We start from the raw sequence: 15,737 nt of genomic DNA on the forward strand, positions 1-15,737 counted from the left end.
GCCAATGGCAGAGGTTTTGCTAGAGTGTAAATAGGGATACTTATGGAAGACAAAACAAACTGCTTCTCCGGAAGTTTCCTTCAATTTGTTTTGTTGTGTGAGTGCACAACTTAAATCTTGGGAAGAAAATGCATTTCTATTGCGAATATCTCTCTTTTTGCATGAACAGTTATCAGGTGTTGGACAAATTCATAGAAGACAAGCCTTTCAAATAGCTATTAATCATGAGAAATTAATAAACCTCTAGGTTTAGAGATAGTATGTCACTGAACACTAGTTATGGAAGGGGCAGAGGAGAGGAGAGCCAACAGTAGGAAATGGGTATTGCCTCCATACCTTGCTTGGGGGTTTCCTGGATGGTCACTCATAAGAACTTAAGCTTGCTGGATCAGGCCAAAGGTCCATCTAGTCCAGCACCTTGTTCTTACAGTGATCAATCAAATGCCTATGGGAAGCCCACAAACAGGGCATGACTGTAACAGAACTCTCCTAGGAAACTGGACACCAGTCTTGATGAAATATTTGATGCCAGAGGACTCTTCCTAAAGGTGTACATTTCAGGTGTAAAGATGCCCAAAGTGATCACTGACCTGGTGAACTTTTGGCCTATCTGCTTAAGCTAAACTACCTTTAACACCACCTAGCAGAGACCTGCTGAAATGCTTCACATGTGTGGAAAATGGAAGTAAAATGAATAGCCAGATCCCTTTTTATGCATCTATATAATTTAATTTTTCACATGTACTTATAAAAGCATATACAATTATTTTCCAAATGCAAACAAACCAACATTACCATTCGAAGAAAAAAAAAACCAATATCCATATAATCATATATGAGGTACAAGGGTAACCTGCAATAAAATGTTGCAGTGTGGAATGTACCAGCGAGCTAGCCAGGCCTTCTTTCAGAATGTTCTGTTCCATCCCTTCTACCACTTTACAGGCACTCAACATTATGTGGCAATTGAGCATGTTAAGTCATCACTGTACTTTTTTTGGGGGGGGGCTCTTAAGATTTTTTCTACATCTGCAAATTTTTGACCTTATTTTTAGTAGCAACATTTTGGCTACATAGCCATCATATGTTAGTGCTTCAGTTTACTTTTGGAGGGAGTGATAGCTACCCCTAAAACATCAGACCAAGTTGCACAGTTTCTTAAAGATATTCTGGGTGATATCCAATTTTAGTCATAAGAGTCGACCCACTGAAATATGTAACTTAATGCAATTGATTTCAATGGTTCTACTCCAAACACGACTTAGTCAGATATCACCCTCTGATTGGTAAACATATCTTTCATTCATGACCCTTATCTCCTCAGGTTAGCAGCACTACATGTTATGACTGCTGAGGGAAACACTGGCATGTGTGGAAGGAATGCAAGTGTTTAATTTCCAGATGCAGGTTCATGGGTAATTATGTTGGACTGGAGACTGTGGAAGCAACGTGTAGACTTTTTGAATTTCCTGTGGAAAACACCAGAAGAGCCACAGGTACACCAGATATACTGCACCAACTCCTTATTGACCAGGAGAGGAATGGGAACATGTGGCCTTCAGGTGGTGTTGGATTCCTAACACCCTTCAGTACCAGTCAGCATGGACAATGGTCACGGATTATGGGTATTATAGTTCAACAATGTTGGTTCAAACTCCAAAAGTAGTGCTACTCTATCTTGTCTCTACAATAGATATGATCCCTGCCTTAAAAGCCACAAGCAACAGAGACCCCACTCCCCTTTTCTCCCCAAGGCCTGCTGCATTGCCCATGCATGCCATGGGGCCCCTTCTATGAGCACAGGCACCTGCACCAGGAAGATCTCACCCTAAAAGTATATACATTTGATATATCAAAAATAAAAAATAAAATCAGTACACATTTCAATGTGTTAATTCTAGAGCAGTTCCCAACAAATCGGAATATTCCAACACTAAGTAGTTTTAATGAAAAATTTCCCTTCTAAGCAGGTTTGACACTCTTAGGAAAGCAAGAATAGAAGCATCATGAAGGCTTTCTCAGAAGGACTTATAATGCAGAAGTTAGCTTGTTTACCAGACCCCAACTCGCTGTTGCCGATCCTGTCCTGTGTGTTCAAAAAACATAAAATCCTGGGGGAGGGAGAGAGAAACCAAACCAAACAGACTAATTAGACAAACTCCACACTCCACATATTCAGATACTTTTCTACTTTTTCATTTTACAGGAAGCTTTTGAAAATCAAAGCTATTTTATTATACTCTATTTTAATGGGGAAAACTGTTCAAAGGAACAGGAACAGGATTGTATCATGGTGGCTACTAATCAGGATGACTATATGAATGTATTATGTCCAGAAACAGAGGAAATGTGTCCTTAAATACCAGTCACTGCAGAAATGAAAGGGAGAAAGTGTCACTGCACTCACATCTTGCTTCTGGGCTTCCCATAGGCGTCTGATTGGTCATGATGTAAACAGAAAGCTGAACTAGAGTGGACTTGAGTCTGATCCAGCGGGGCCCTTCTTACGTTCATCATGTTCTGCTCCCATTTTTGTCATAACTGATGCAACTTAGGTTGCTTCAAGACAATATTTATTGAGCATCCATCCTCATTTGTTTGCATGAGGGCTAGATGATGTTGCATCAAGCAAATGCTATCCCACACTTTCCAGTGCATTTCCCATCTTTCCTTGTTGCCAAAAGTCTGATGGGGGGGGAGGAGGGAGGAAACAGGTTTGTTGCACAAGCGGTCCAAAACAACTTTAATTGGGCAATCTGAATTTGCTACTATGTGACTGCATCCCACTTGAAAACAGCAACAGTCTGGAACCACCCCTAGTGAATGGCAGATTCCATCATCTTAAATAATCCATTTAATTCTGCATGCTTTCCTTACTCCATCTGCATCCTGGATGCATCCAGCAACTCAGTATTACAGCAATGAAATCAATAACTTGTGCCAAAGCTAAAACTGCCAATTGTTGTTCAAGTAAGTGCCAGCCAATGCCTGCTGCTTTTTAATTGTCCCAAGTGCCTAGCTGATATTTACACAGCTGTCCCTATCAGCCAGAAAGATCCAGAAAGTCCCACAGGGCTCACAGGGCTGTGCAAGCCACACGTGATAGCCATGCCTCAACACAGCGAGTCTCAAGATTCCTAATGGCACCACATTTGAGACCAGACAACTTACTATGAGGAAGCAAGCCCCAATCATGACAGCTTTCATCTTAACATCAAGGTCCTGTGGGAACTGGATTCCAAAGTTGTCTGCATCTGTAAAGGCCTCCCTCACAAAGCCACTCCACTGCTTAGAAATTCTTCCAACACTGTTCTTCTCATCTGTTGACATGACCTAGTTTAAAAGAGAGAGACTCTCTTGCAACAGGAAATTTGAGATACTTTCAGGGATGTAACAATGGGGGGGGGAATGAGGGCACTGCCACCCCTAATGAATTTTTCCCTTAGTCCCCAAATTGCTATCATTGCAGTAACTTAAAATTTCACTTGAGCTTTTCAAACTAAAATTTAGGCATCCAAAGAGAGGCGCAGGGCAAAGTTACCAAGGGAATGAAAACACAGCAAATATAAGAGTTAAAAGTGTGACTGAACACAATTGTTGATGGATGGGGGAGTTGGCAAACCTAAAGGTTTGCAATTGGAGGAAGGAAAGGCAGGAAGGACAGTATTGTTACGCACTGCAGAGGACCTCCCCCTTCCCTGAAGTGCTTAGCCAGCCTCCGTAGGTGGTATTATTAGTGCCTCTGGTGGGTATGCTTAGACTTTGGGGCTTATAGATTGTGCAGCAGCCTAGCCCAACCCAGGGCAGGACCAGAGAAGAAGCGGGGAGGTGCGTGAACTGGGTCTCCAAGGCCAGGAAGCCTAATGAGACCTTAATAAATAAATAAATAACTATTTGAAGGAATTTCAAGTGAACGGTTCCTCTGCAAATTTACAGAGATGCATTAGAGATGCATGGTGCGTTAGACGTTATTAACAGTTCAGAACATTATGGTAGGATGACTTGCACAATATACATTTACCTCCTAGCTAGTCACTGTTATTTAGTTTACACAACTATTTTAAACTATGTGTAAGATATTGTATTTTAAAATATTTGTGTTTTTTTTGGTAAGCTTCACAAGTCATGGTTCCTAATAAAAATGCATTAATTGGGGTTATTTTTTTCATTATCTACGAAAACATTTTCCCCCAGAAAATCTTTTATATTGACTGATGCCCCAACCCTTCTGCCCCCCCAATGAAAATGGTCTTGCTACACTCCTGGATACTTTAAGCCTTCACACTGGCAGAGCGTTTAAAAGGCATGAGGCTAATGTCAGCATTTTATATGACTTCTTAAAGGGAAGCAGGAGGTACAGCCTCCCAGCAGTCTTTGGTCTCCTGGCCAGTGGCAGAGGCAATTCCGCAACCTCAGAGAAATAAATACAGAAAACAAGTTAACTCAATAGCTGGCTTTTTCTCCCCGAACTGACAATACCAGATTATTAGGAGGTTTTTCCAATACCAAACAATAAGTAGGCAGGATGGCATGTGCCATTTACACAGGCCCTTGGCCGGTGTGATAAAAGGGCAGAACACAGGATCCCAGTGTTAACTTGCCTCAAAATTAATATCTTCACAACAGCTGCACACTACACAAGGCCCAACAATTTTCAGTACATCCTCACGGGCTTCATTTTGGATAACGAATTTAGGCAGACAGGGATCCCAGGTCTGTTTAACATACCCAACTGGTATGCCTGGTGGGGCATGAACTTCAAGCTAAAAACAAAAACAGAACTGAGTCAGAAGGTTGTGCTTCAGTTTTTTTAAAATAAAATCATAAAATCTGCAAAAAAGACAGTCAAGCAAAGCAATTAGTGTTTATTTTGTAGACAGCTAACTTTTTTGGGAGGGTGAAGATCCGATGTCTGAGGGGTTTGGCAAAACACAAAGAAATGATACAGGATTTACTACTGAAGCTGGATTGTACAAAGAACAATGATCAATGGAGAAAACACGGGAGGCCTGGGACAAAGGTGAGACACGCAGCTCCTCAGGTTAAGGATGTGCTAAGGTGCAAGAGTAGAGAGAAGGGGGAAAAACAGGAGAGTCCTGAAGGTAAGAACTTGTGCAAGTAAGACTGAGCATATTACACACCAATTCTGGCCCAACTGCACTTGCTACCAATAGTTTCCAGGTTGATTCAAAGGGCTGATTTTGACCTATAAAGCTGTATGTGGTTCAGGACCCCAATACCTCAAGGCCCATCTCTCCCCATATGAGTTACTCTGAATCCTGCAGACTTCATCAGAGGCCGTTATCTGTGTGTGCCTCATCCAAGGGAGGGTGACTACGACTACACGAGAATTGGCTTTTCCAATGGTCCTCCCCATCTGTGGAATGGCCTTCCCAGGGCAACATGTCTGCTGCCATCATTGCCCGTTTTAAGGTGCCAAGCTAAGCCATTTTTATTTACCCAGGCTTTTGGTACTGAAGTTAGCCTCTACTGTGGTGCTCATCATTTAGCAGGGTGGAGAAAGACTTGTCCTCCTTATTGTACAGTTGGATGAGCATGATTACAGTGGTTCCATTCCTTTCTCTCCGATAGGTACCAACAGGTAGCGTTGGGGGAGGAGGTATCAGACCCTTGGCCTCTCAATTGTGGTGTGCCACAGGGCTCTATCCTCTCTCCCATGCTATTTAACATCTATATGAAGCCGCTGGGGGCAATCAGCAGGAGATTTGGGCTGCAGTGTCATCAATATGCGGATGACACTCAGCTCTATCTCTCGTTTAAATCTTCACCAGAGTTGGCTGTGGAGACCTTGTCCAAGTGCCTGGAATCCGTGAGTGGATGGATGGGAAGGAACAAGCTGAAGTTGAACCCTGATAAGACCGAGGTACTACTTGTGGGGGACAAGAGAAGGTTGGGCGACATTGACCTGAAGTTCAACAGGGTGAGTTTACCCCTAAAGGACCAGGTCCGCAGCCTTGGGGTTGTGCTTGATTCCAGGCTGTCCATGGAGGCTCAGATTTCGGCAGTGAGCCGGGCAGCCTGGTACCAACTACACCTCATACGAAGGCTGCAACCCTACCTTCCTGTTCACCAGCTCCCACTAGTGGTACACGCCCTGGTCACCTCTCGTTTGGACTACTGCAATGTGCTCTACGTGGGGTTACCCTTGAAAACGGTCCGGAAATTACAACTGATACAAAATGCGGCGGCTCGACTACTTACGAATAGTCGCCGCCGAGATCACATCACACCAGTGTTGTTCGACCTACACTGGCTACCAGTTGTTTTCCAAGCCCAATTCAAGGTGTTGGTATTGACCTTTAAATCCCTACACGGTTCCGGCCCAGTTTATCTTACGGAGCGCCTTCAACGCCACCAATTATGCCGCCCGACAAGATCGGCCACACAGGGCCTTCTCTCAATCCCGCCAACAAAAACAGCCAGATTGGCGGGTACAAGATAGAGGGCGTTCTCAGTGGTGGCCCCCACTCTTTGGAACTCCCTCCCACAAGATCTCCGGCACGCCTCTTCCCTAAATGTGTTTCGGAAAGCCTTAAAGACCTGGCTCTTTCAGCAGGCCTTTGGGGTATCCGGGGAGGGTTAATTGTTATAACTGAAATGCCTCCTGCCCAGTTTTAATATTGTTGCTGCAGATGTGTTGTTTTTTATGTTGTATTACTGTATTTTATCAATTGTATTTTAACAATTTTGTAAGTCGCCTAGAGTGGCCATTGGCCAGATAGGCGACGAAGAAATTAAATTTATTATTATTATTATTATTATTATTATTATTATTATTATAGGAACTCTGAATTGTATGTAATTTTAATTTTTTTAATTGATTTATCTGTATATTATTTTGTTGTTAAGACACTTAGAGACTTTTTTAATGACTAACAAATACAACAATAACAACTTAAGAAAGTACTTTCTGAACTATGAAACTCATTCCCACAAGATGTAGTGATGGCTGGCTACCAACGTGGATGGCTTTAAAAGAGGATTAGACAAATTCATGGGAGGATAAGGCTGTCAATGGCTGCTAGTCACAACTGCTATGTTCTGCCTCTATTGTCAAGAGGCAACATGCCTAAGAATACCAGTTGCTAGAAATCACAAGTGCTGTTCCACTCAGGTCCTGCTTGCAGGCTCCCCAAAGACTGGTCACTGTGACAAAAGGATGTTGGGCTGCATGGGGTTCCAGCCTGATCTATTTATTTATTTATTTATTTAAAAATATTTCTAGCCCACTCTATTTTAACCAGAAACTCAGAGCGGCGAACAGCAGCAATAAAATAAAAACTATACAATACACCCAATACATACAATCAACAAGTTAAAAAACATACAAAAAATTTATGCTACTATCGTAATTTGTTAAAATTCCTATTCTGCGTTTAGTTTAAACGCCGTCCGGAAAAGGAGTGTCTTAACCTGGCGGCGGAATGCCAAAAGCGAAGGGGCCAACCGTACCTCTACTGGTAAAGCATTCCAGAGTCTGGGAGCGATGACAGAGAACGCCCTATCTCTAGTTCTTGATAAATGAGCTTGTGAGGCTGAAGGAATCACAAGAAGCATATCCTCAGAGGACCTCAATGCACGGGAGGGTTCATAACAAGACAACCGGTCGGACAAATAGGCAGGGCCCAAGCCGTGTAGGGCTTTAAAGGTTAACACCAGCACTTTGAATTGAGTCCGGAAACACAGCGGCAGCCAGTGGAGTTGCTGTAACAGGGGGGTAGTATGTGCTCGAAGGCCGGCCCCGGTCAGCATTCTCACTGCTGCTTGTTGAACCAGTTTAAGTTTCTGAACTGTCTTCAATGGCAGCCCCACGTAGAGTGCGTTGCAGTAATCAAGCCGGGATGTAACTAGGGCATGCGTTACCCTCGTCAGATCTACCAGGGCTTTTCTTATATCCTTATGTGTGGAAGCTAGAAATTGATAGGAAGCTAGTGTAAGGATTTACACTGCGTGGTCAGAGCCATAAGAATGTATCCCAAATAAATATCCGTATCTTGATGGTTTTAAAATTAGAAAAGCCAAAGAAGGACTCAAGAAGCAACAAACAATTTACCTCCTGCAAGCAGCAAGGACAGCAGCAACTGGAGCACATGAGAGGTCTCATGAGCTCGATGACTTCACGGCCCATGTTGTCAGTGATTTTCATTGTAAATGGCCGTGATGGTCCACAGCAGTTTCGTGTACAGCAGTCATTTTCCTCCTCTGCAAAGTATACCCTTTGCCCAAATGCATTCTTTATTTCATATTTGTTGCATGTTTCAAAGCCAGTTAAGACTAAAAAAGAAGGAACAGAAGTCCAGTTGTTTGTTTGATCCAAATACCATTACCACTGAGCTGTGGCCCCTTCCCAATTCCAGTGATGATGTGGGGCAGGAAAAACTTGCAGAATGTCATGATGAAACACTTGAAAGGAGAGTTGAGCCTAGTGCACATGATCTCGCTGCCTGCCACCTCATGTGGTAACTTCCCCATTTTTGTAATACCTGAAGAGGGCTTAAGTCAATGTAAATTTTGGCCATCTGAACAAAACAAATAAGAAATATTCTTTGCTGTGCATTGGTCTTTAACAGAAAGAGATCATTTTTATATACTATTGACTATTTCTGTATAGTGAAATCCAGGGATGGGGCACTTGGGGCATTCCAGATGTTGCTGGTCTTTAACTCCCTGGCTACCAATCATGCTGACTGGGGCTGATGGATGGAGTCCAATAACATCTGGGAGGGCAAGCACAGGTTAGCCATCTTTGGTGTAAACTGTTACCAGTCAGATTTACATACAATACCTTGATAATTATAAGCACCAAAGCAATCCTAATTATATAAAATCACATTCTCTTTCATAAATGTTTAGTTAATTACAAATTCACTTTCAGATGTCACACGAGCAATGCTTTTAAAACTGGGGCAGTTTCCCCAGCAACACTGTAAAGAAAGAAGTACAATAATCCAATCCTCACCCTCTAGTAAACACACTAACTATCAATCTTTTTAAATACTCAAGGCATAAGCATTTAGAATATCTTTTAATGCATAAATAATATTTAAATACCATAAGATACGTACCTTCCAGAAGTTCAATCTGCTGATGAATTAATATCTGATCAATCTGTTACAGGGGTTTAAAAAATACCAACATGTTAGAACTGGCATGCAACAACAAAAAAGTGATTACACAAACAATTATCTTACATTCTGTTTACGCAATTCACAAAACCCAGAGACTGCTCTGTAAGTATTCAACCCAATCTGAAACACATGAATTGAAAAACATCTTCAATGAAAATAAGGGGGGGAAATCAACTGAATTAGCTTCCTGGTAAATGTGTAAAAAAGTATAGCTGGGTAATGTTGGAGTGGCTATGATGGTACTAAGAACCACTTTCACAAATACCTTGAGTAAGTGCAATTCTGAGAAAGTCCATAGAGAAGCCCCCTAACAAGCCTCCATGTGGTGAGAAGCCTCTAAATCAGGGTCATGGCTGCCAGGTTGGTGGCCCTTGTGTATTTGTGTGTGTGTGTGGTCTGTTCATATGATCTGTGAGAGAGATGTTCTGGGGCAGAGAGTGAGAGGAAGAGGGTGTGTGTGACAGAGAGAGAGAGGGGTAGCCACCTTGTGTATTTTTTCTGATACTGGAAATACTCCTTATTGTTATTAGATAACAATAGTATCACTGTGTGAGAGAGAGGCAGCAGGGGGGAGATCTATATTGTGTGATTTCCACATGGCAAGCATGCAGGGGAGGGGCAAGGGAATAAGCATGGACTGTGCTCTCTAATTTTATGTTATGCCATGCCCCCATGGAATCCACTTTGTGACAGGGGCCCACAGCACTTTCTCAAAATTTGAAATGTGCCTGCTGGTCCAAAAAGATTGCCAACCACTGCTCTAAATTACTGTATCAGTTCTGACAGGTGCTTTCCAGCCATCTCTCGGTGTTGTCATGGTCCACCTTCTCACCCTCTACCAGTACCTATCATCTTCCTGCAGCAGCAAACTGTAGAGAAACAGCAGCTCTTGCCTATCAGTGGTGTGCTACCATGAGCTCTCATAAGTGAAGCAGTATAAAGACGCATCCTTCTTCTAGCCTCTAATTCAGGATCAAGTCTAGATCAAGGAACATTTTTTCTTCTTTTTAGTCTGAAGTTTCATTCTTAAAAACTGCTGATTTGGGTGAGAAGTGGCAACAACCGCATTCAGAGAAGTCTGCCTATACAACTTTAAATATGTTTTTTTATAATTAAGCAGCCACCATAATAATTGTGGATCTTGAATGCTTTCACATCTTCCCTGTGTGTGATTGGATCGGGGGGGGGGACCTGCTGGGACAACATCACTAAAGTATTAGTTATATGCTTTCCTAAGAAAGCTGAATATAAAGAAAGAAGTACCTGGCTTAAATATTCCAATCCAGGAGGGCAGTTGGGAGGTGGAGGTGGTGCTGGCATCCACATTGCACCTGGAGGTCCTTTAGGCTGCTCTGGAACTGGAGGAGCTCCATAAGCTCCATGGTAACCCTGGGATGTGTACGGAGGCTGCCCTGGAGCACCTTGAAAAAAATTACAAAATGACAGATTTTAGCTTCTGTATTGTAGAAGACTTTTTAAAAAAACACTAACAGATTTGGTATAACAACAGAAAGCCATGCTATAAATGTAACAAACAAAAATACTCCCCACCACCACCTTGAACTATACAGAGATAAAAAAAAGTTGTGTGTATGCAACTGTATTATTAGAAATGCAGTGTTTTTTCCTGCCATGAATCTGCTGGGAAGCAGATCTGAAGACTGCATTCTTACAGTGCAATCCTATACATGTCTACTCAGAAGCAAGAGCCATTGAATTTAGTGAACCTTGCCTGAAAGGAAGAGTAAGATTGCAGCCAAAGCTGTTTTTTCTTGCAGCTGGGTGAGTAGCATGGAGGCACCTACCCTGTGGAATTCCCTCCCCTTAAATATTAGACAGGCACCATCTCTGTTATCTTTTCGGCACCTATTGAAGACTTTCCTCTTTCAACAAGCCGTTTAAGTTGAGATCTATCCCAGTCTGTGTCTGTGTTGGAATTGCTTTTTAATATGTTTTTAAATTTTTTTTAAAAAAAAACCCAGTGTTTTTAACCTTTAAAAAAAGTCTTGAAAGCTTTTAAAAAAAAAATGTTTTTAAAGATTTTTTTAAATGTATTTTAAAGTCTGTTTTTATGATGTTTAAAGTGTTTTTAGTGCTTTTGTTTGCTGCCCTGGGCTCCTGCTGGGAGGAAGGGCAGGATATAAATAAAATAATAAATAAATAGTATGAAATGTTTATTTATTACCCCACCTTTCTTTTCATGATAGAAACCCAAGGCAACTTACATATAGTTCCCAGGCGGTCTCCCATCCAAGCACTGACCAGACCTGACCCTGCAGGGAGCTGGCCTTATGTGCCCTCAGACCATAGCCTGTTGCAATCCTCACAGAATACATCTACAAACATTTTCCTCTTCGAACAAACATCTGGAGTAATACTGAACAGACAGAGAAAACCTTCCAGCACTTCTTAAGATAGCATAACCAAATTTTGCATGATGGTTTCTGAGATCATGGAGCAGCCTTTCAACTATGTTTGGATATAATTGGAAGCCATTTTGGATAAAGATGGTTAACTCAACCTTCAAAAACTGTACTGATTTTAACACTGCACTGATTTTTTGGTTTCTTAGAGTTTTTGAACAATGCTGGGTACAAGGCTGCTGGTGTTTTATATTTTGGTAGTTCCAAAATATTACTATCCTAACACCAGCCCTGTGAGGCAAGTTAGGCTGAGAGATGATGACTGATCCAAGGTCACCCAGTAAGGCTTGTTGCTAAGCAGGAATTTGAGTATGAGTCTCTCTAGTCTATTTCCAACATGCTAACCACCACAGTACACTGGTATTGTACATCTCCATTATAACACCACCAGCCTCCATAGGAAGCTGCCATATTTCAAGCCTGACAAATGATCCATGGTTAGTATTGTTTGTATCAGAAGTGGATAACCTATGGCCTTCAAGATGTTGCTGGACTAAAACTCCCATCATCCTTGACCATTGGCTACTGTAGCTAGGCCTGATATGAGCTGGAGTCCATCAGCAGAACCATGTTAGCCATCCCTAGTCTCCTCTGATGGCAGTGGCTCACAAGGGTTTCAGAAAGGGATCCTTCCAAGTCATACCTGGAGATTCCAGTGACTGAACCTTGGACCTTCTGCATGCAAAATATGTGCTCTACTGCTGAACTATGGCTCTTTCAACCCTGCCTGATCAGCGGCCTTTGTTCCACCACACTCCCACTGCAGTGTACACAAGGCAATCTTTCTGCAACAGCAATCAGGGACCCAATTTTGTTCTGCCTCCCCCATGTGGCTTTTTATGTTCAAATGATCTATCAGATGCATTCGTTGAATGCACGCCTGCTCCAAGGCATAAACACATCAATTTGAACGTAAAGTATTACATCAGAAGGGACCATCATTCCCATTAATGTCATCTTTCATTACATACCATGCCAGCAGAATTAATATGATTCTGAAGAGCTATGTTCAAGGCAAAAGTGTACCTCTTCTACTATTATTGCTCCTCTTATTTATATAACACAGTTGCTCAGGGCCTCAGCTCTGCAACTTAGCCATTCATAAAGGAGAACAAATATGTTCAGACACCATTCCATGGATAAAAATAGCTTTACATTTATTGAGGTTGATTAGCAAACATAATGTGCATGCAGCTGAAGGGAGTCAGTCCAGTGATGAATTCAAGACAGCCAGTCATGGTGTCTGAATAAAGTGAAGGACTTCAGGTGCAGAGCTTGGAAAAGTTACTTTTTTGAACTACAACCCCCATCAGCCCCAGCCAGCACATGCTGATGGGAATTGTAGTTCAAAAAAGTAACTTTTCCAAGCTCTGTTCAGGTGATAATGTTACCTACCATGCCATTTGCCTAAATACTGAATTTCTGATATGCTTTGTTTCTTCTCCCTCTGGGTTTACATAATATTTGAGAAAAACATTTGAGAAACAATTCATTTGTATTCTCCTTCGTGAATATTTTGTTAAGCAAGAATCAGACACAGTATTGACCAAAGATTCTTTTAATTCACTCACAGTACCAAAATTTAAAGCAAACCCTCTACTCTAGCAATATAGAACACCTAAAATAATGGTTCCCAAAATTACACACACACACGAAAATTGCTAATTGTCTTGGCAGACCATTTTTTCTGCCTATAGTTGCAATTGTAATTAGGGATGGGGAGAATTTTGACTAATTTCAGTTCAGTTCACATTTCAAGCTGAATCCATCAAATTCACAATTTCTGAAACAATATAAGAACTGAAACAGGGCCATCCTTTGAAATTCAAACTTATTTGAATTTTGCAATGTAGTTTGTCAACCAAACAGTTTACAAAAATGCATATATTAGGGGAAGTGTGCATAAAAATGAGTATGTGTGTGAAAATAAAAAATAAATGGTTTGCAAAAATGTGTAAATTAGTCAAAACTGCCTACAAAAATGTATTTTTCAGAAGAAATTCACACTAAAATGTGGGAGAATTTTCATGAGGATTTTTAATCAAATCACAAATTGCAGCAGAAATGTGGAGAACTGAATTTAAGATTGGAAAAATGAGAAACAGAGAAACTGACAGATTTTCCCATCCCTAATTGTAATGCACTGTGCTAGATACGGTATGATTTATTTAGCATGATTTTTATTATTTTGTTTATTATTTGTATTTCACTGTATTACCATTTGTATTCCATGGATTGTAATAAAATAAGAAATCAAATAGCAATAAAATACAATTGAAAATTAGTATGAATATTTAATGTGGACATGTTGTGGACCGCCTGAATGAAGCTTGAAGACCACTGGGACCTCCCCTCCCTTTAGAACTCTTTTTCCAGCATATAGAAAAATCTGGTCTGTGTGATGCAACCCCTAACTTTAATTAAACAACAGTTCCATTAAACTGTTCATAAAGTTTCCATTAAGCTTTTCAGTCAGCAAAAAAAAAAAAAGTCCAGAAACTTCTGACTTAGGACAGGCATGTCCTAGGGCAGTGTTCTTCAACCTTGAATCCCCATATGTTGATGGACTACAACTCCCATCAACCCTGGCCACTGACCATGCTGTCTGGGGATGATGGGAGTTGTAGTCCAACATCATCTGGGGACCCAAGGTTGAAGAACAGTGTCCTAGGGTATAAACAAACATTTCATATCAAAACCAATCCAAATCTATACTTGTTCTCACTCTCTCTACTTCTGTCACCCATTTGAGAAGTGATTAATGAACCCTATTAAACTTTTTTTGTACTAATCTTGTTACCTGGGTTACTTTTGGAATGAAAATAGATGACTGGAAAACGTACAGTGTAACTGATTTCAATGAGACTTATGCACAGGAAAGTATGTATAGGATCAAGGCCTTGAACTTTTCATCTTGATGCTGATAATCCATCTATACATATCCAGGGGGAGGGATAAGTGACTGGCTGCTCTATGGCTGTAGCACTGCTGGGGAAACCAAGTGGCAGCAAGTCTGACTGGTGGGGTAGGCTTCAATCTATTGGGCATGGTTGGGGTGCATGGGTCCCAGTAGCTGCCAGAGTATGATGGGTGCTGAACCCTTTTTTTTTTGGTATTAATGGCAAAAGTCTTTTACAACACACAAGTTTTATTGAAACACAAAGAGCTGGGCAAAAACATTGCAGTCCTCATACAGCACCACCCCATTCACTGCAATGAGGCTTCCGCAAAAGAACTAGTTGCACCACCTCACCAGCCACTGCTGCTTTTAAAGAAACATAATTAAAATTATGATAATTGACTGAGGTCATAATTTAAATTCATTTGAATACAAGAATATTTTGCTTCCAAAAGAAGGCTTTTGCAGCTGCAAGGCATTGATCAGAGGATGTTCTCTGCTGGTGAGAAGTATTTGTTCCATTAGTTTTATGCAGAAGTAGTAGCACTGGATGGTTACCCATATCAGATTGACCTAAAGAACTTCTGAATTAAGAGCACAGGAAGCTGCTGTTTGAATAGAAATATGGATGTTCCCACAATTAGTCCAAGTGCTTTGGTCATATTGGAAAGGTTTTAATGGAAATAATTTATATCCAACCTGTCATTACAAGTAATCTTGGGGTGTCTCACAACAATTTAAAATACAAGTTTACATGCATATTGCTTACCTGGAAAACCCGGCCCAGGGGCATACTGACTTGGCCCAGGGGTATACTGACTTGGCCCAGGGGCATACTGAGGGTATCCATAGGGTGGTTGTGGTCCAGGCCCAGGATATCCAGCAGCCGGTGGTACAGGTGCAGATTTATTTGCTGAAAGAATGGAAAGACATTTCAAAACCTCACTCCTTGAACCCTCATATTATATTCATAAGGAAGAATGCTTAGTTATCATAGAATCATAGATAGAATCATAGAATCATAGAGCTGGAAGGGGCCATGTAGGCCATCAAGTCCAACCCCCTGCTCACAGCAGGAAATCCACAGCTAGAGCATCTCCCGCAGATAGCTGTCCAGCCTCTGCTTGAAGACATCCAGCGAAGGCGATCCCACCACCTCCCTAGGCAGTCGGTTCCATTGCCGAACTGCCCTTACTGTCAAGAAGTTCCTTCTAATGTCCAGTCTGAATCTACGCTCCTGCAACTTAAAACCATTAGACCTAGTCC

At 41.5% G+C, this 15,737-nt stretch overlaps 1 protein-coding gene across 4 annotated transcripts in view; it reads right to left on the minus strand.

Moving 5' to 3' along the window:
- Positions 1-707: 707 nt before the first annotated feature.
- The window catches only part of LOC133389392 (phospholipid scramblase 1-like), a 42,870-nt gene continuing 27,840 nt past the window's right edge, over positions 708-15,737 (minus strand). For all 4 annotated transcript variants that reach the window (XM_061636967.1, XM_061636964.1, XM_061636965.1 and 1 more), the window contains exons 3-9: positions 15,241-15,384; positions 10,413-10,570; positions 9,087-9,129; positions 8,075-8,295; positions 4,602-4,763; positions 3,172-3,333; positions 708-2,111 (exon numbers count right to left, since the gene is read on the minus strand). In XM_061636967.1, the coding sequence (XP_061492951.1) occupies positions 2,052-2,111; positions 3,172-3,333; positions 4,602-4,763; positions 8,075-8,295; positions 9,087-9,129; positions 10,413-10,570; positions 15,241-15,384 (950 nt within the window). In that variant the 3' untranslated portion in view covers positions 708-2,051. The remainder of the gene's footprint in view (positions 2,112-3,171; positions 3,334-4,601; positions 4,764-8,074; positions 8,296-9,086; positions 9,130-10,412; positions 10,571-15,240; positions 15,385-15,737) is intronic.

This window comes from Rhineura floridana, chromosome 7 (genome assembly GCF_030035675.1).
Source record: "Rhineura floridana isolate rRhiFlo1 chromosome 7, rRhiFlo1.hap2, whole genome shotgun sequence".
Lineage (NCBI taxonomy): Eukaryota > Metazoa > Chordata > Lepidosauria > Squamata > Rhineuridae > Rhineura > Rhineura floridana.